General features: G+C 37.4%; 1 protein-coding gene across 1 annotated transcript in view; it reads right to left on the reverse strand.

Annotated features, from left to right (window-relative positions):
- Nucleotides 1-3,167, reverse strand: part of LOC126183798 (delta-1-pyrroline-5-carboxylate dehydrogenase, mitochondrial) — a 112,347-nt gene extending 109,180 nt beyond the window's left edge. The window contains exon 1 of the mRNA XM_049926040.1: nt 3,014-3,167. Within this exon, the coding sequence (XP_049781997.1) occupies nt 3,014-3,057 (44 nt within the window). The 5' untranslated portion in view covers nt 3,058-3,167. The remainder of the gene's footprint in view (nt 1-3,013) is intronic.
- Between the last annotated feature and the right edge of the window lie 19,559 nt (nt 3,168-22,726).

The following is a 22,726-nucleotide window of genomic DNA, read 5'->3' on the forward strand; positions in this document are numbered from 1 at the left end:
CCAAATGACCAGAGAAGTTATAAGGTATGACAGTGCAACCACTCTGCTACAAACATGGAAATCAAATCGGGATCTCTATCTCCCCCTCCCCCATTCCTTGATTTGATTTCCCCATGTGGAGCAATGTACACAGTTCAGTCATACTGTTTGTTTAACTGACTGCTCATTTGGATATTTAAGGTGTTAGAGCTGAATATCATTGTACTAATTTTTATCTTGTCATTCAGAGAGACTACAGGGCCAGTTTTTTTGTTCTAAAATTTGATTAAGACAACACAATGTCAATGCAAGTGCCATTTCATGTGGGTTATTTTTTCCCACTTTAGAACCATTATTCTCTCTGATCTGAAGTACTACAGTTACATATGGATGAACCAAGGAGGAAATATCTGTCCTAGTCAGGAAAAATTCTCCTCGACTAAATATGGAACAAAGATTCATTATAGAACAGGAAACTTTAAGAATCATATCTATTCTTTTTGTATTCCTCTCATACAGCAAACCCCCCCCCCCCCCAGTAGCTTATCTTTTACTACTACTACTACTACTACTACTACTACTACTACTACTACTACTACTTTTATTTTAATAGTACTCAAGAAGAAAGATATGATGCTTCTCAAGATACATGCTTAGGGTTATTTTTTCTTTCACTATTGAGCAATACAATACTATCAGTTTCGAGCAGCCTATATACCCAATTGACACCATCACTGCCAACAGTTTTTGTTTTTCTGGAAAGGAGGAGGGGTGGAATGGGGGGTAAACTTTAGATGGCTTTATGCTATCCTTAATTTTTTTTTCATTTACCATGAGCAAGTATTCTCAAACACAACTAGTACTTATATACATTCTATTTATTGTATTCAATCCTATTAAATATGGCAAACAATGACCAATTTCACAATGACTTTTTCTCTCTATGTAGCCAAAATTTAATTCCTAATCATATGAGCTGTTTCCATGCAAAAAATCAGACAGACACAAACCAACCACCACAGGAAATGAGGCATGATGTCTCACATAATTACACTAAACTGAAAGAATTTATACCAAATACTTCCCGCATATTGTGAAACTATTGCCTTCACACACAACTCTCTTGTACATCATAAAGTCCTCCAATGTTGCATACTGCATGACAGTAATGTCTTGTCATTCTTCTGAGTTCAACATCTCACTCATCATGGGGAAATGTTGGCTCATTTTTCTAAGTGGACTGAAGGGAGGACATGGAGATGTGCACGTTTGAAATGCTGGTGTCAATTCTCTGGATGAACTGAAAGGAGCACAAGGGGAACAGCTGCACATTCTGGTCCTGGTGTCACCAAAGGATGTCTAAAGTGTGACCAGTGACAGTGCAAAGAGATGCAAACAAACAGTGCAAAACTATTTTTCATATTACAATTTATCTTGTACAAATTGTGTATCAACAAAAGAACATAGTACAACTGGGTCCAACTGAATGAAGCAGTGCAGTTGTTAAAGCACTGACATATTCAGGAGGATGGAGATTAGATTAGGTTTTCATTCGATAGACCCAAAAATGAGATGATTCTTATGGGTGTGGAGCGTGTCAGAAAATCTAAAATAAAAAGAGAAATCATCTGAATATAATACTCACTACCCTGATCCTTTGTCAGGAGATTGTCAAAATACGTGAGTGGGACTGCTTATATTTACATAATTAATACCCTGTCAGAATGAATTATAGTCATGCACTTTTAACAAATTTATCACACACAAAAACCTAATCTTGACTTTTGTGACCATGTGCTGTAAAAACTGAAATCTAACTTACATTATTATTTAAACCGGTCTAACTGCCCCTATTAAGATATTCGTTTATAGAGCCGAATGAGTTGCCTAGCAGGAAAACTTCCAAACTCTGTTTAAACTGTGCCTTATCAGAAACCAAGTTTTTAATGGTGGCTGGCAATTTATTGAAAATTGAATATTGAACCCCTTTCTGGACCAAGGTAAGTTATTTTAGGTCTTCATGTAGATTGTTCTTATTCCTAATATTGATACTATGTATTGAGCCATTGGTTGGAAATAGTGCCATATTACTTGCAAAAAAATTTCAACCAGTAATAAATATACTGAGAAGCAATGGTTAGAATAAAAAAATCAACTTAACAGGTTTCTACATGATCATCTTGAATTTACACCACAAATGAGTCTTACTACATGCTTTTCCACTCTAAAAACTTTTGCTCAGTTTGACAAGTTACCCCAGAATATCCCATATAGAATGAAAGTAAGCAAAGTATACAAGTTTTTCCTCTGTCCAGCCATCCTGATTTTGATTTTCCTAAATCATTTTCGGCGTGGTTTCTTGAGCAAGATGATGACTAACCACCCGTCCTATTCTCATAAAGAATATTTATATATTCCACGTGTATGTATACCTTCTGAGCATTTTTTTTTTCATTGCATTATAATGACAAATCCAATATCCACAATAATGTTCCAAAACATGGATATGGTAACAATGAAACTGTTGTCTTAATTTAAGACTACTCCTTTTCGTAAACTACTACGAGGATTTGTTTTGAAACCTACTCATGCAGAGGGAATTTCTGCTATTATTACGCAGCAATGAAATTCATTTTATTTCTGCTCGCTTTCTCGGCGATTTTTTTTCATTTTACTCTACACACACAGTCCACCCACCAAGCGCTAACGTATACCTCAAATGATAACAATAATCTGTGTTTAAGGCATTTTGTGTTTAGGAAATACTCAGAAAACCGTTTTAAAAATTGTTTGAGCTTTTGAGTATGAAGATCGTCAGAGTACCTAATCCAGCAATAAAAAATAAAACGGAATATTTGCTTTGCTCTCAGTAAAACTATTTAACAGTGTTTTATTTATTTCGTTTCATGGGAACTTTGGCCAATTCATTGACAAGTTAATACTGCTTGACACTTCCTTTCCGCCTACGACTACGAAAGGAAAGATATTTAATGTACACACTGACAGCTGCTATGATAAGACTCTGTTTGTTTACCTCTCACCGAACCCAATAAGACGAAATCTTCCAAGGGTCAACATGCCACTTCTGATAGCAAGCTTCGAGTCAAACTAAACAAACCGACTCACACTCCTTACACCTAACTCCCACACCGCGCACCCATCACAGATTTTATATTCTTTCCATAGAAGAAATCGGCAAGGTCTCTGCATGAGATTTTTGCAAAGATTGCTTTGTACAGAAAATTACGTGGACGTAGCTACAAGTTTGAACACAACAGTAATTAAATTAAGAAAAAACATTTGTATCCATTTGGAGAATACCTTTTTGTGAGCTAATTACGAGCAACAGTTAAATGTTCAACATTTCTTTTAGCTAAAGGTAGGGGCAAAAGGAAAAACGTTTTGGTCACACAGCTTTTTTAAAATCGTATGAGGAGGTATCCATCCCATTGATCTGGTAATATTACTACCGGTACCACATTTATTTCAGGAATCTTTACTAATACAGATGGACAATACAAAACAAAAAACGAAGTGCAAAGGTTTTCTTGGTTAGCTTTTTCATTCACTTGATCTTGCAAGATGTTATTGGATGCTATGGGAGCCTGACGTGTGGATCTACACTCTTACTAACATTACAGTTTGTCAAAATTATTCATTACCTCATTCTTGCTTTGTTTGCGAAACGCAAAAAACAACTACCCTTCACAATATCTTGCGGCAATGTTCAAGCAGATTTGACACTATGAGTTTAGCAGGGACGTCAAAGCTGCCTGATTTTTTTAGTTTTATTTGTGCAGTCGTGCGTCCACTTCATTTATGTATGAGGATTCTGAGAGTAAAACGAAATGTTAGTTACTCCCCACTTTCTGGATTTGATATGTGCATTACAGCTGCACTCACGAAGATAACGTCAAGCAGAAATTAAAATATCTAGTGTCTTCTATATGTTTCTCGCTTTTGATCAATGAAATGCAAATCTGCCATTACGGTGCAGAACACATGTACAGTTCTCGGACGATCTGCGCTGCACATGGAGCCACCAACTTTTGTGGATAGAAATGGAATATACAGTGTGTTGAAAAAAAGTGTCGAATACTTTGAGAGGTGGTAGAACTCACCGAAACAAGAAAAATAAGGCCAGTAAACATCGGCCCGGAAACTAATACTTTCCGAGATAAACACGAGTTTATCGGAGGGGCTGTGCGACGCTTGGTTGCGCATATTAGGGCAGTCGTAGCATTGACGCTCCGTATAATGTGACGGCAGGATACTATGATGTCTTACTCACGGTACTCTACATTGGGTAGTCTGCAGTCAGCTATGTGATTCGAGACGTGTTGTAGGTTACGTTAGTTTTCGCAACCCTGGGTACGTATCACGGCGTTCTACCTTCTTCCAAACATGAATTCATTGTTTACTGATATTGCGCTGTTTGTACGGACAAATGTTATAGTTCATTTACCTTTTCTCTCTTCCATCACTTTGTTAGCAACGGAAGCCTACTACTCGACAAGTAAACTGGCGGATATGATATTCTGCTATGGTTTAGCAAATGGATGTAGTCTGCGAGCCACTGCCCACTACGCTAAAAGATATCCACAGCACAGAGTGTCATCTGACAAGCTGTTCGTCACACTTCTCCTGCGACTGAGGGACACAGGTACCCTTGCACCTCGGAAGATTGACAGTGGAAGGCCCCGTGCAGTCCGCACGCCTGACATGGAGGAGCTTGTGCTACGTTCAGTGGAAGAAACCTCTCGGAGTGTGCGACGATTAGCAGCAACAGATGGAGTGTCTCACTCTCTTACATTGGGGAGGGGGAGGGGAGGGGTACTTCATGAACAATTGCTGTACCAATATCATTTACAGCGTTTTCAGGCCCTAAGGTCACAGGATCGTCATGACAGACAGCGGTTCTGTCAATGGCTGTTGCAGAAGTGGGCCACAGAGCCACTGTTTACATCCAAGATTTTATTTACCAAAGAGGCATGGTTAGCAAGAAATGGTGTTACGAGTTACCACAACGATCATGTATGGGCAGATGTAAATCCAAACCAATCCAGGAAAGTGGGCATCAACACCGATTCTCAGTCAGCGTATGGGGAAACATTCTTGCTGATAGATTAACAGGGTGATGCATGCTACCACAAAGGTTAACTGGGGCGCATTATCTGGACTTTCTCATTAATGTATTGCCTACCTCGCTGAGGCTGTGCCATTGCAGTAACAAATATACATGTGGTTCATGATATAATTGCGCACCAGAACACTTTCATCACAATGTACGCAATCATCTGATGCAGACATTTCAGGATTGCTGGATTGGTCGGCGGGGAGGGGGGAGCATCTTGGCCAGTTCTTTCCTCAGACTTCAATCCCTAGACTTTTGTTATGGGAACACTTGAAGGAATTGATCCACACCACGCCAATCCATGATGTCGGCCACTACAGGGCGCGTCTTCAATGTGTGCCAGCAGGTACAATAATAACCAGATACACTTCAAAGTGTGCATCATTCCTTATGCTGGAGGGAAGATAGGTACACTGTCACGAATGGACGCCACGTTGAATTCTTCCTGTAAATACGTGTTTATCGCTGAAGGTATGCATTTCCAGACTCATGGCTAGTGGACTTACCTCAGAAAGTATGCATTTTCAGGCCCATTTTTAGTGGACTTATTTTTCTTGTTTTGATGAGTACTACCACCTCTCAAAGTATTCGACACTTTTTTTTAACACCCTGTACGTTGGAAACGTTGCTGTAGAGAAGACTTATCGTTCTTCAGTTTTTCTACTCCACTGCAAAGGCCGAATCTTTCAACTATGACTTGTCCTTGGTTCACGACAGTTTGTTTTTCCTTTCCAGTATTTCATGGAGACTTGCCCTGTTGACTCAGTTGACAGTAATCACAAAATGTATTCCCAAGGCCACTGAGAGACAGGACTTGGCCTAGGTCAAGATGTTTGATTGGGCCCCATGTCCAAACATAGCAACTCAATAGTAGTGTTATTTTAAAGAAGGTCTGACATGGCTTAAAAATAACACAGTCCAGGGAATACTGGATATACACTAAAAATTCTCATTGAGGTGAACTATGAAATAAATATAATTTTTTATTAAATACTAAACAAATCTTCACAAATGCAAAAGTCTCGCATGGAAATGCGATTTTTCAAGAGGTCACATCTCAGGTTGTGTTCATCACAGAGATGAGGAGTCAAGTGGTTTGGATAACCCTTGACCTATTCACCATTTGCATACCTAACGAAATAACGGGCATACTGTAGCTATCCTTCCACAGAGCGTCAAAATTTAAACACCATACACTTTCTCCAGACCAGGAAAATTGAGCAAATCACTGGTTCTTTTTCATTAGGAGTGGTCTGAAGTGGACCTTGGGCGGCTTATAAAAGCACCATTTGTTCATCGACGACTCCTAAGAAAACCCTGTAGAACCTCGATCCTTGGGTACGAAAAGTACCAATTGTGGGGATGGCAAATTCTATAATTTCTATTGATGGCAGATCGTCGAAAATTTTACCGTATGTTCCTAAGATGATATTTCGGGGAACTTCGAAACTTTCTTCGATAGCATTACCTGTTACCGACAACCAGAGGTAACACTTACTGAACTCATTCATATAACCGTAAAAACAGGTTTTTAGCCTTTTTGCACTGTGTGTGGCAGAATCTAAATAACTAACTGTAGAGGATGGTTCAAAGGTCTTCTGTAGTTCTTTAGACATTCATCCACAAACTTCATTTTTCCATTTTGTAAAATCTGTATCCATTATGAAGAGACACCCGAAAAACCGTGTTTTGTGGGTAGAAAGCACCAATTGTGGGGATGGCCATTTCTGTGATATATGTTGATGGCAGATCGTCGAAAATTTTTCCATATGTTCTTAAGATGATATTCTCGAGTAACTGTTAGCAGAGCAAGGTTAGACATTGAAAAAGTTAAGTAACAGATTGTTCATAATACTTATATTCATTGTAAATAAGGTACTATCACTGTCATCTTTGTTCAACTTCAGGTATTCTTCCACACTACCATTCAGCAACTTTGCTTTGATATTTTCTGATGTGAAATTTTCGTCCGTTGTACTGGACTCTATACCCATCCGGTATGGTAAACAAACTTTTGGTAAATCTCTAAGTATAATCAGTGCAATTAGCCAATCATCAACTGGTTTGCCCATGCTCTGCAGTTTGTTGGCTACATCCAAAATGTGAGTAACGTAATTTTGAATATTTCCTTCGCATTTGGATAATGTAGTATCCAGCAGAACATCCCAGAGATTCATCCATCTGGTTTTATTCTTACCAGCAAGCAGGTTTTCCAAAGTATCCCAAGCTCCCTTTGCTTTTGTTGTGTCTTCCACGTGTGCATACAGAGATTTATCCACATGCAAAAGAATAAGTGTCCACGTATCTATTTCCTTCTCTGCATTTGTAGCAGTACTTGCACCTATGGTATAAAGCCATAATTTCTACCGCATTGGAATGAGTTTCACTCCAAACTTAAGCTCGGTCCACACGCAACGATCTGTCTGCGCAGACATCGGCGCAGATGTCTGTACATGCAAAAGATCGCTGCAAATGTGGTGTGTTCACACGACACAAACCCCAATCTACTACTCGCCCGCCATCTGTCGGTGTAGAAAAGAGATCAGTAACAAGCGACTACGCTCCCCGTAAACGTCAAAAATTTACTTCACTTATTTTGAAATATAGAGATGGAGGAAGTTCTGTTGTGGTCTGTGTTCGCAACTTGTGTTGCAAAAAACATTCAGACCAACCGCAGGAAACAGAGAAAGCGGTCAAAATGGTGAAGACAGTGGCTGCTAAAGCGAAAGCAGTTTTCTCACATAAATTTACTGCGGGAGTTGCAGGGCGAACCTAACGACTGGCGAAATTATTTTCGGATGGATGTCGAAACTTATAATTATCTCTTAAAGCGTGTAGCCCCTCATATTATGAGAAAAAATACTTGTATAGAGAAGGGCAATTTCTCCTCATGAACGGCTGGCGGTAACATTAAGATTCCTAGCAACAGGAAGGAGCTACAAGGATTTGGAATTTTCAACTGCAATATCAAAACAAGAGTTGAGTGAAATAATACCCGCAATTTTTCAATTAGAGCATTGTATGCTGCTGTCTTTTTGTCTCAGTCACTATATACTTTACTTTAATCTTCCACAAAAATGGGTGGTTTCTATATATTTCAATGAATTCACTTACAAACTCTCGAGAACACTGACGAGTATCAGCCATTTTAATGCCCTGTGCGCACAAATACAAACACTAGACTGAACAAACAGCTGTTTCGCGCCAGATTTGCGGCGATCTCCTGTCCACACGCTCCAACTTGTCTGCACAGATGTGGTTTGAACCCACAGATTTGAGAGGTTTCGCTCAATCCTCCAACTCCAACTTCCAGGTTTGCACACACCTCAGGTTGGTGCAAATCCTCTGTCCACACGTAACGATCTGTCTGTGCAGATGTGATGTGCGCAGACATTTGCGCAGACAGACCGTTGCGTGTGGACGAGCCTTATAATCATACTTCTGAGTTTGGCTACCACTGGAGTAGCGGTTTTTGTCAAACTTACATTTGAAGCCATTTTCAGACACTCGAATTCAAAGCACTAGAATACATGACTGATTTCTTCTGAAAAACTAGAGCTCAAATGCTGATGAAGTTGACAAAACACAAATCAGAACAAGTATCACACATAACGTGGGCACATAACCTAACACGCTTCTTCATGTATTTATCTTCCTACCCACGCAACAAAAATAGCTCACTGCACAGATTTACCGTTCTGGGCGCATAACCTATTAGCAGAGCAAGATTAGGCATTGAAAAAGATAAGTAACAGACTGTTCATAATACTTACATTCTGATAACAACACATTACATGTAGCACACTTGATGTTCACTCTCTTAAGTGTTCTACATGTAATGAGTTGTTATCAGAATATAAGTATTATGAACAATCTGTTACTTATCTTTTTCAATGCCTAACCTTGTTCTGCTAACAGTAACTTCGAAACTTTTTTGGATATCCAGAATGAAATTTCCACTCTGCAATGGAGTGTGCACTGATATGAAACTTCCTGGCAGATGAAAATTGTGTGCCGGACCGAGACTCGAACACAGGAACTTTGCCTTTGGTGGGCAAGTGCTCTGCCATCTGAGCTAACCAAGCACGACCCACCACCCGTCCTCACAGCTTTAATTCCGCTAGTATCTCGTCTCCTGCCTTCCAAATTTCACAGAATCTCTCCTACAGATCTTGCAGAACCAGCACTCCTGGAAGAAAGGATATTGCGGAGATACTGCTTAGCTGCAGCCTGGGGCATGTTTCCAGAATGAAATTTCCACTCTGCAGTGAAATATGCACTGATATGAAGCTTCCCAGCAGATGAAGACTGTGTCCTGGACTGAGATATCATTATCCTTTACCAAGATCTAAAGGTTCAAAGTTGTTGTACTGCTGCAGTAAACTATGCATGCAATATCCGGTATGAGGCATAAATGTAGTTTTAACTGACATAGTGAACACATGGAAAGGGTTCTAGGTTCATTGCAATGGGTCTGAGGTCGCCAAACTATGTTCTTAGTCATCATTTTTTCACTAATAAAACTTTGACACAGTGTCTCTTTATAATGTGCACGTCATGCCTATACAAATATGCTGAAAGTGCTACTCCAGTAACAAAAAAGAGGCTGAAAAGAACTTAAAATGATGCCAAAGAATCTAGATACCCCATAAAACTAGCACAAAGTGTACCAACAGAGAGCAGAAAATTTATATATAGGTATATCAGAGCAACTGTTCCTAATTTTATGATGTTGTAGAGGACAAGAATGTAAACATTAGCGGTACTTATCGATAATACTGTGCCTGCAAATGTTTCGTTTTCTATACAAAAGCCAGAGCTGATCATTCAAGTTTTAGATGCTTGTGTTTCATTTATTATTCTTGCCATTGGAGGAAAGGACTAGCAAAGTTAGTTTGTTGTTATAAGTCATACAATATCTTCAGTGAAATTTGGTTATGGGTGTTAAAATATGTAACATTATTTTTCTGCCAAAGTGTGGAAAGACAAGTTCCCTAATTACAGAATTGACACGGAAAGCTAAATTTGCTTCCTCTAGTATGTAATTCTTTTCTGCATTCACATTTCTGCTTTCCACACGTATTTTCAATAAGAATTAGAGTAGTTTGCGGTAACTACAAATTTAAATAACATTTAAATACATATTTGCAGTTTTCATTCTATTTAATTATAATGATTTCATAACATGAAATCAGTTAGTTGCACACCTACATGATGTGGCCTTGCTAAGACCATGCTCTAAATGTCACACACGTTATGTATTTAAGTCCTTCCAGCACTTTATTTACAATATACAACTTCATTCATCCTAGTGCAAGTTTAAAACAATGCATAACTGGAGATTGCTTTATTGAGAAACATGATCAATTTCATGCCCTCTATTCTTTCAGAAAGTACGTAATAGCCATTATAACACACCTTGTATAATGTTCTGTTACAATCAGAATTACTTGGAATGTACATTAAAAATGGACATCAATCATATCTGTAGCTTTCCACTGCAAATTTGAAACAAGTAACACCCGAATCAGATGAACCATGAACGAGCATGCGAAGGTTAAATATATTGAGAAAGACTACTAGCGCCATGACGCTTACAAGGAGTAGAGGACTGAAAGAATAGTAATCAACTGGTTTGAAAAGTAGTGAAAAAGACAGTTATCAGGAGCCCAATACCACCACAGGTAGGGACCTGTAAGATAGATCAACCACGACCTTCAAGGCAAAGGATAAAACATAAAACTGACAAACTTACAAGTTCGGCTTCAGATGCTGCTCAGTACATTGACGAAACGCCTGGTGCCAGTAACACTGCGATAAGAATGTTCTGTGCCCACTCGTTCCTTAGCATCCCCACACATTTCAGTAAATGGACATCAGAGCATTCACATGTAAACTGCAATGAGTCGTGCAACAGTTAGCGTATTTTAACCTACTTGACTCTTATACTGTCAGTGGCGTTCTGCAAGCCTATCGTTCAGAAACTGTTTCAATCACAGCATCAGAGTCTAGCTACCTTACCGAATCATATTCAATTTCCAAGGTTCCCAAATCTGTGAGACGTTGTTGATGCATAGTTGATCTGAGACAACTTTTAATACTAGTCATAGTGCTGAATGATCGTTCTGCATCAGCTATAGTTACTGGAAGAGTGTAAAGTACGTGCAGAGCTACGGAAACAAGCTTAGCATATAAAGTTTTCGTTTCTTCGAAGTTTGAAGTGTAATCTGTTTTCAAATATTTAATTTTGTCTTCTACGTCCGCTATGACATCATTATGGTATTCACTAATAAATAACTTGCATACTTCAGCGACCTAATCGTCTGTCATCATTGAATATTTCCAGAAAACCCAAATTTTTCATTTAAAATCTTAAGTGTTTCATATTGTACTTTTAAGTTACACTAGTTTGCCAGTAATGACATAAAATACATTTATCTCGCATGAATTTTCTGAATGCACATCTGTCACTTCATTCCTTGCTTCATCATGAAATGATTTCCACCTCTGAAAATTCAGGATCGATATTAATTACATTGGCAACAACTTTAGATTTAGGGACAATCGCGTCCCAACCTTTGTGAAGATTTCTAATTCATTTAATAAGTCCTCAGAGTGCCTTATTACAACATCAATGGTAGTATTTCGAGCTTGTAGTAATTTTCTTCTGCAGTCAATTGGTATCAACAACTTTAGCTAAATTTATGCTATTATTAAACACTTGAATGACCTCACATTATCCAAAACATCTCCTCCCACAGAACGTGTTCAAGTTGACAAATTTAACTTACTGAGATTCTCAACAGCAATGGAAATTGTATCCAGGCGAGCTGCCATTGATATTCAAGCTTCAACCAGAGAACTCCAGTAGGTATCAGACATGGAATATAAGGAACTTCCAGCACACTGTTTCAGGATTTACCATCGTTATGGACTGCTGCTGAACAAGTTGTAAAGAGGTAAAATTATTTCGAAAAAAGTATCTGCTTCATGACCACTATCAACTGCATGAACTCCATGGAAAGTATTACAAGCACTCACAGAAAATCTTGCAAGAGGATTTCAATGATGAAAATGTGTCTGAGCTCCTTTGTAAGAGTCTCTAATATTACTTCTGTTATCACAACCTTGTCTGCAGCATTCGCTGATAGTGTTGATCGAATTAAATATGTGATAGCAGCTCTCGTTTTCTGATTACAAGCTACTAATCCCAAAAACCGTTTATTTATTTCATATTCATCACATAACTTCTTGAAGTAAATATAATGCAAGATGAATGTTGTTTGTTGAATGTGATATTAATTGTTTTAACAATAATCAAATAGCAGTTCTCATTTTCTCTCTGTTCTACGACAGCACTCCTGCCATCACGGGCACAACTAGAAATAATTCCTTCTTAGTATCACTTCACAGATAATGCACTTGCAACTATTTTGCGATTTCTTGTCGGGCTCTGACCTTGTTAATGTGTTTTACAAGAAATGGATCACAGTGACTTAAGAGTTCTACTATTCTGAGGAAATTTCCATTATTTGGATCCAATTTTACGAGCTGGATCTCTTGAGGCCAAGCCTCTCTGACTATCAAGTAATGTAACAACAAATAATATGCGCATTACCATGTAAGTTGGCTATTATAGAGACAAACAAAAGAATATCACCTCTTTACTTCCGAGTACCAGCATGTCCAATATACCTCTTTCATATCATTTCATTTCTTCAGTTTTACTGTTCTTCCAGGGCAACTATACACAAATAGAAATATTTTATTTTGCGTCTACTTGTGAAAGCAAATATTTTACGTATACTCGTTTTTAAAGTAAAATCACCTTGTGGTGGAATCAGAAATGCCTGATCTTTGAATATTGTTGGCAAAATTACCAAATTATAACACAGTTTCACAGCTATGGCCCTGTACACTTGTTGGGAAAATTTTTTGGTGCGATTTGATCCATACAAGGTGGTTTTAGTACATGATGTCTAAAGAAAATATAGTGCATTCAAGTATGCGGTTGGTCTGTATGACTCATAAAACTGAAAAGCTGAAATGGAATGGCAGGAATTGGTTACACTAATTGTGTGATAATGTTCTTGAAGCAAAAACACAACATCGGAAATAATGACAAAAATGCCAGTCGAAAACGCGGTTTTATGAGGTTAAGACATTGAACACCCAAAAGAAACCGTGTGTTGCAATTCTATTAGCTACTGATAATATCGACGAAAGCCCATGGTTGTACCATGAACTGACATGGCAAGAAGTCTAAAAATGTTTTATACAACAGTGCTGTCTAGAAAGACTTTGTTCTCATATTAATTGTACTTTGCAAGCAACACAAAATAACGAAAAAGAAGAAATGGATATGAGAATGTCGGAGAAAAAGGACCGACTGGTCACATGTTAATTGACTGAGAAATCAGAGCCACCGAACAGAAAGATTTCAAGGATTGTTTTCTGACGAGTCCTGCAACATAGGACAAATTATTAATGTTGATACAAGATAAAATAAGGTAGCAAAATACGTTAATGTGAGGGGCAATTCCGGTCGACGAGAGATTAGGAGTTATTTTGGAATTGTTGGCTATGGGCAGGTTATTCGAATGCTCAAAGTTTAGTTCTGTAATATCAGCAAACGCAATTAGTAAAATTCTAAGTAAAGCTCTGAAGCAATTATATCTGTTTGCCAATGATATGCTCAGGCAGTTAATGTAAATTTTTTTCTAGCATTTAGTAGTAATTTAGTGAAACTGGCATTTATTTCACAGACCTCTTACTAGTAACTGTAGGTGTATGACGTATTTTTGAAAGTGGGAACGTTTTTCCATACTGCTATGTAATTCCTCAACCTATACCATATTTTCAAATTAATAAAGTAAGCAGTGTCATAGAGAATCCTCTATCAACCATCCTAAACTGCTACATTCAATGAATACCTTCACACAGTTCTATTAAAATTGTTTCATGCTAAAATACTACTTGAAAAATTGAATCTGAGATATGGTTTGCATAAAGGCAAAAGGAAAACATAAACAGAGCACACTAATGCTGTGTGGCTGAGTGTTACTTTGTCAACATCTGAATGGAGAATATTGTCAAACCATCAAAGCTTTACCTCACACATTCAGTATATATTGAAAATACTGGGAATATTTGAGAGCCATCAATACTGCACATCATTATTTCTAGTACTGATAGTACATCAATACATGCCCTCAGATGGTCAACATACTGATGGTTTGACAACATTATTAAATGTGTGAGGGTCCCTTAAGACTAAAAATTAACCTCTAGTTAATTTTATGGTCAGTGTAAACTTACAATAAATTCAGTTTGGTTCTTACCATCTAAAGATTAAGTTTTACTAGCAGTTAATAAATCTGTACGACATTTGTAGCAGTTGGTACACACGTTTACGACATACATATTATCATCTATCAATTTTTTCATTATTTTGAAATTTTTTTTGAAGGAAATGGGCCTCATGCACTGTTTGGTACAATGGCGAATAGTAAACACAGAATAAGATGGGCTTATGTTTCTCAGCTATACGGGGTGGTCCACTGATCATGACTGGGCCAAATATCTCACGAAATAAGTGTCAAACGAAAAAACTACAAAGAATGAAACTTTTCTAGCTTGAAGGGAGAAACTAGATGGCGCTATGATTGGCCCGCTAGATGGCGCTGCCATAGGTCAAATGGATATCAACTGTGTTTTTTTTAAATAGGAACCCCCATTTTTTATTACATATCCGTGTAGTATGTAAAGAAATATCAATGTCTTAGTTGGACCAGTTTTTTCGCTTTGTGATGGATGGTGCTGTAATAGTCACAAACATATGGCTCACAATTTTGACGAACAGTTGGAAACAGGTTGGTTTTTTAAATTAAAATACAGAATGTAGGTACTTTTCAACATTTTATTTCGGTTGTACCAATGTGATACATATACCTTTGTGAAGTTATCATTTCTGAGAACGTATGCTGTTATAGCGCGATTACCTGTAAATACCACATCAATGCAATAAATGCTCAAAATGATGTCCATCAACCTCAATGCATTTGGCAATACGTGTTACGACATTCATCTCAACAGCGAGTAGTTTGCCTTCTGTAATGTTCGCACATGCAATGACAATGTGCTGACGCATGTTGTCAGCCATTGTCGGTGGATCACGATAGCAAATATCCTTCAACTTTCCCCCCAGAAAGAAATCCAGGGACGTCAGATCTGGTGAACATGCGGGCTTCGACGACCAATCCACCTGTCATGAAGTACGCTATTCAATACCGCTTCAACCGCACGCGAACTATGTGCCAGACATCCATCATGTTGGAAGTACATCGCCATTCTGTCATGCAGTGAAACATCTTGTAGTAACATCGGTAGAACATTACGTAGGAAATCAGCATACATTGCACCATTTAGATTACCATCGACAAAATGGGGGCCAATTATCCTTCCTCCCATAATGCTGCACCATACATTAACCCTCCAAGGTCGCTGATGTTCCACTTGTCGCAGCCATCGTGGATTTTCCGTGGCCCAATAGTGCATATTATGCCGGTTTACGTTACCGCTGTTGGTGAATGACGATTCGTCGCTAAATAGAAAGGGTGCAAAAAATCTGTCATCGTCCCGTAATTTCTCTTGTGCCCAGTGGCAGAACTGTACACGACGTTCAAAGTCGTCACCATGCAATTCCTGGTGCATAGAAATATTGTACGGGTGCAATCGATCTTGATGAAGTATTCACAACGCCGACATTTTTGAGATTCCCGATTCACGCGCAATTTGTCTGCTACTGATGTGCGGATTAGCCGCGACAGCAGCTAAAGCACCTACTTGGGCATCATCATTTGTTGCAGGTCGTGGTTGACGTTTCACATGTGGCTGAACACTTCCTGTTTCCTTAAATAACGTAACTACCCGGCGAACGGTCCGGACACTTGGATGATGTCGTCCAGGATACCGAGCAGCATACATAACACACAGCAGCTGGGCATTTTGATCACAATAGCCATACATCAACACGATATCAATCTTTTCCGCAATTGGTAAACGGCCCATTTTAACACGGGTAATGTATCATGAAGCAAATACCGTCCGCACTGGCGGAATGTTACGTGATACCACGTACTTATACGTTTGTGACTATTACAGCGCCATCTATCACAAAGCGAAAAAAGTGGTCCAACTAAAACATTCATATTTCTTTACGTACTACACGAGTATGTAATAAAAATGGGGGTTCTTATTTTAAAAAACGCAGTTGATATCCGTTTGACCAATGGCAGCGCCATCTAGTGGGCCAACCATAGCGCCATCTGGTTTTCTCCTTCAAGCTAGACAAGTTTCATTCTTTGTAGTTTTTTCGTTTGATGCTTATTTCTTGAGATATTTGGCCCGGTCACTATCAATGGACCACCCTGTATAGCACAAGCGACAATGACAGTCACAGTTGTTTATAAGTTAACTCTCAAGCCTTGTGATAACACTGTATATCTTCACTTTGAAAAACTGAAACGTCTTTCTATTACATTTTTGGTGTGAATGTGAGATTCTTTATTGAGCCTCTCTGCTTTGCTGAACTGACCATCTCACAACAGTCTCAGTGATCAGTAGTCTGCATTGACCAGTACTTTGACATTTAAAAGAAAATAACCTTTTCTGTTTCTAAACATTTCAGTTTGGTTGCCTCCAGGTGACTGAATTATTACTTGGGTGCAATCTAATGCACCTAAAACTTTAGGAAATTTTGTATTATGAAAGAAGTTTAATTCAATATTTTCAATTTTATCTTAAGTTTCTGGAAGTTTTATGTATCCTTTTTGCCTATGTTGTAATAGCACTACTTACTGTTTTTACTATTTGAGAACCAGTTGCTGTGCTAAATCCTACGAAATCACCAAGTGCAATTAGCATGCTTCCTAGAGTATGGTTAAAAGTACAGTAGTTGGTTCATCAGCGGTACAGTATTATTCCTGAAATTAAAGTGTAATGTACACTCTTAGATTTGTCAAGTACTCATTAATATCATAAATAAACATTGTACAAGAGCCAAGAAGGACAATTAAAATAGTAATAATAGAGAACATGATTTTATCTTTGTGTTTTATGCTGAAGTTGATTAATATAAGACCAAGGAATAAGTAAACTGTTGTTTATTTAGGCAGAAACGCTTAAAGAATTTTTGATTTTCTGAAGTTTTGTAATAGTTTGTTCTGGTTTTCACTACTTTAGGTGCTCTTCTATTTCTCATAACTGGACTGCCATTGCCATCTTCAGTCACTTTCAATGAACTAAATGTAATCTCTATAAACTGTCCCATAAACTGTTTACTGGAAATTGTAAGACTGGGCCTTAGTGATGAGCAACCCAATAAAGGCTTCTGGTATCTGAGGTTCTCATTTCCTGAAGTTCTTTGGTGAACTATAGCCAAACCGCAAATTGTGTCATTCTTAGGATTAATGCAGACTTATTTCTCCATCACTGCCTGAAAATATTTTCATATCAAGGATATCAAGACGATAGTCATACGTACAGTTGGTTAAACAGAAAGCATTTTTGTCAGTGCTAAGCTGCACTTACACAGTTGATATGTAAATATCGAGACAATGCGCTACCCCAATCAGTTTCGATGCTCTTATGATTACTCAGCTAAAACTTTTATCAGCTCTATGGGAGAATCTACAAAGACTGAACATACATCAGGCTTAAAACATGATATACTGACAGGTGAAGAAGACAGAATGATGTTGGTGAAGACAGTGAGCAGAATGTGGTTGGCAGCAGGACCTAACTATTTGTGCTGGGGCAAGTACGTCAAATGGGGCCCCTCCATCCTCCATGCCTGACTCTTCCCTACTTTCCCTGATTACCAATACGTCACCCTTGTCTCAGCTGTCACACTCAGCACTGCCCCCCCCCAACCTCCCTACATAGACGCACATATTAGATTATCACCCTGGCAACTCTACCGTTTTGGTCAAAATGCAGAATAAATAAGAAAAAACTTCAGAAATAGTTAATTTTAATACTCTCCACTATATGAGTACACAAAACAGCTGGTCCCATCTACATAACAGCATGTAACAAATAGTGGACTACAATGCACAAGATAAATTTTACTGAAACACAAAAAAACAGTTTTTATGCAATCTATATTTAACAGTTATTAATTAAAAACAAACTGGGTTGTATTAAACCATATTAACGAAATTGTCCTCAAGTAACCAATATGTCGAAGCAACAGGAACTTCAAATAGGACACCATACAGATAACATAAACTTAGAACACATGACATAGCCACTAACAAATCCAGCTACTCAGGAATTTGTCAAGGAACATGTAATCTTGTCATGCTATGTATGGACATCATACTAGTAGTAACGTTAAAACAAGTTATTCGAAACACCCCCCCCCCCCCAAACGCAACAGCTCACATTCCACATAAGCTAACCATTTAATGACACAAAGAGTTATCTAATATACATAGATAAAATATTAATAACATTTAACATCTGCAGCCTATATCAAAAGCTATTTACGAAAATTTCTACATACAGTGGGTAGTAACTGAAGGGAAACAAATTTTAAGTCAATAGACATCACTATATGAGACACATGCAATTAATTATACAAAGATGACAGCACAGACAGATGAAAGAGTTCCAGGAGGGTTGGCAAGTAGGGGGGGAATACACCCCCATCACTCTCATATATATAAACACATGTTTACACACATTTAGATAACTAGAAAAAGAAAGAACAGGTGATACTAACATTCACATTTCGCTGTGAAAACAATTGGACATTATATGCATTGATAAAGAACATATAAATTGTTTTTGTAGCTATATTTTCACATGAGGTACAAATGAATGAACAGATTAATACCGAATAATATGTGAGCATCTGTAATGAAAAAAAATTCATTCATTTTGTACAGTTTGTGATTTTCTTTCGTTTCGTCCATCTTCTAGAAATAATGTTGTAAACGACAAGCTACCAAGACAAAATGAACGTATTTTCTACAAACCATAAAAACTAGTAATCAACGTAAAACGATAGTTGTAAGAACCAAACAATTTTAGCCTATTTTTCAAACATTAAAAATATCGCAGATTAAGTATTCCAGTTTAAATTTTCAAGTGTGAACGTTATAGGTTCAGCTTGACAGTGAACGTTTTGAGTACCATTTAAAAATAGAGATTATAGTAGCCAGTCATAACATATTTATTTTTCTTCCCAGGGTGTGTTTCAAAAAACAGTATCTCTATCATAAGGTTGACTTATTTCCATTAGTAAGATAAAAATAGTTTGTAGATATTGTATGTGATATAAATATGAATGAAAAATCAGCCTGTGACCACTGAGAGACAATAACCACAAAAATTGTTCACACAAATCGTCTGTGCCTTATTTATTAAAAAAAATCAACGTTATGATTGAGTTTCAGTGCAATGAAAAGTGCAATGGAAATAATAATAAACATGGCTGGTTAAGATAATTTGTGATTTCAATTGGTACAGATGTGCTAAATCATGTTTGGGTGAAGAAACTCAGGAATAAAATTGTGAATCGTAAAAACAGATAGAACCCACTCCCATAAAGCATTAATTGTTTATAATACAAAACCGATCTGTGAGTTTTGGGATGAATAAGTCCAGAGAATTGTAAAAACATCTAGACATCATGCTGGGCTGGCATTTAAACTGAAGCATGCATAACAGAGAGCAGGTCAGACTGACTAAAAGTAGCATAAATCTGCCCAACCTAGCGCAGGGATACTGGAACACTGATAGGACATGTATGTATCAACAGATTTTATTGACAGTCATATTTGCACAGATGATGACAGAAACTGATACATTATTCTCAAACACTATTATTAAATTCACATCCATTTTTGTTCTTAAATTAGTTATTGTTTGCATAATTCTGATTATTTGGTATGCAATGTAAGGGTTGTCAACGAAATAACTTATTTGGGAATCGACCTAAAAATCTCACATTTTCAATATCATTCATAACTCTTGTCTTTAGTGCCACACATACTCTACTAGGTGTGTAACTTAGATACCAGATGCCCAACAGGGCCTTTAAGAAGTCACAATTCAGTCTATATATGGAATACTTCAAGAAACTCATAAGAATACTTTAATTTGTATCTTGGATTAATGTAACCTGTTAAAAGATATGGAATTTAATTAAAGTAAATATACTCTATCTGAAACAGTAGTAGGCAGCTACTGGTTTATTGTCTGTTAGGTGCCAGAAGGATGCATATTTATAACAGTGCAGTGTTATAAATAATACTTATGGCCAAAATAATGTTGATCCTTGAGGTTTCCTTTTCTGTTGGCTGATTCAGCTATATTGATAACTAGAAGGAACATCCATATTGCAGGATAAATGGCATCTTCACTGACCACATACAGCTATACAAGACTGTATTTTTGAATGTCTGGCCAGTGTGCTATTGTGCGAGCATCACTCTTCCATCGCTTACTGTTCTCCATCGTGTGACACCATGCATGCATGCCACCAGAGGACACAGAACTGGCACGACCTCATTGCATGCAAATCTGATTGGCTAGCACATCACTTTATGTGGCCACACTCAGAGCTTCTATCTAGATCCAATGCATTTATAGAATTAGCAACGTTAATACAGAGGACTGCATTGAGGACATTACATCAGTATTACTTGACAATACTAAATATTACTATGGGTCAGTGACTTATATAAGTGTATCAGCATTTGGGACTATTTAATTACAATCAAAAATATTACTATTACTGTACATAACTCAGCACAACAGAGGGACCTATAGCATCAAGAGTTATACATAACTCAGTAATTAAGTGTACATATTATAAATAAACTTATTAATGTGTTAACATTTTTTGTAGATGTCTGATTGTGTTAAGTGACCACCTCCACTACCAGTTTGCTATGTTAGTTACTTACATGTAATTAAGACGACGGGCTTTAATAAAATTCAGTAATGGTAAATTTCCTTGACAGTTCATGCAAAGTAAAACATATACATTTCTACATTGCTAACAGTATTTCTTTTGCTACATCCCAGGAATGATGTCAGCATTTCAAAAGACATTAATTAGATATGTTTAAATAATTTATTAATAACATACATCCCTTACTTTGAAACTGGGAATTACTGCTTAAGACTGGAACCTTAGGAGCAAACATTCCCACATATCCATCATATTTTTGATGTGTTACAACGCACTAAAATATGTTTTTCAGGTGTTCCCATAAGGATTGCTGTTTAAAAGGAAAGATAAAGACTGTACAATGGTCAGTATTTTCAGTTGGCAACACTATTTTATAATGTTAAGACGTCGAACACCCAAAAGAAAACGTGTGCCGAAATTATATTATTTGGAACCACAGAAAGTGACAAAAGACTGGAAATTTTTTCAGAAAATGGCCAAAAAGGAGGAGCGACTTGTCTCATGTGAATTTACTGATGAAATAAGAATCATATTCCCAAAAGACTTCATAAACTATTTTGGGGTAACTTCTGCATAGTACCAAAAATTATTAATGTCGATATTTAATGAAATGGAAAAAAAATACATCAACGAGAGATCGATGGCTGTCGACGAGAGATTGGGAATAACATCGACATTTCTGGCGACAGGCAAGTCATTTGAATGGTTGAAGTTTAATCCTGTAACATCAGAAAACACAACTATTAAAACTGTGTGGAAACCTTTGAAGCAATTATAGCTGCCTGGCAAGGACATGTTCAGGCAATTAATGTAAAACATTTTTTTAACTTTTGTGATAATTTAGTGAAACTGTCATGCATTTTGTAAACCTCATACTAGTCATTGCAGACATATGACGTATTTTTCGAAGTGGAAGCATTCTTGCAAACTGCTATATAATTCACGATCCTATACTATATTTTCAAACTAACAAAGTAAGCAGTGTCACAGACACTCCTCAGTTGACCATCCTGAAGTGGCATATACAATGATTACCCTTGCATAGGCCTAACAAAATTTTTCTCAGTTAAAAGATTACTTAAAAAACTGAATCTGAGCTATTATGCATAAAGGGGAATTGAAAACATTATCAGTACACACTAATGTCATGTGGCTGGTTCACGAAGTTCGTCGACATCTGAATGGAGAATGTTATCAAACTGTCCTTTATCTCACACATTCAGTATGTATTGACAATACTTAGAATATTCTGAGGGCCATCAGTGCTGATCAACAATATTTCCAGGACTGAGTATCGAACATTTGAGGGCCTCTTAACATCTAATATGGAATCCAACACTTAGAAATAGTTGTGACATTAATAGTACGAACAGTAATACCAGTAGTAGAAAAAAATCATTTTATATTTGTTTATGAAGAGCAAAATAATGAAAATTTCAGGCACACAGGTTGAAACTAAGGAGAGAAATGAAAGTGAGCGACAAGAGCAACTATTTGAGAATTTATTTCACTGTTGGGCAAAGAAAAATTGACGTATATGTTTTTTTAGGGAAACTTTATAACGTTGCCAAAGCATTTTCTTAAATGTGACAGTGTATGAAATTGTGTGCAGAGCCCTGAGTAGCTTG

Source organism: Schistocerca cancellata, chromosome 4, assembly GCF_023864275.1.
Source record: "Schistocerca cancellata isolate TAMUIC-IGC-003103 chromosome 4, iqSchCanc2.1, whole genome shotgun sequence".
NCBI lineage: Eukaryota > Metazoa > Arthropoda > Insecta > Orthoptera > Acrididae > Schistocerca > Schistocerca cancellata.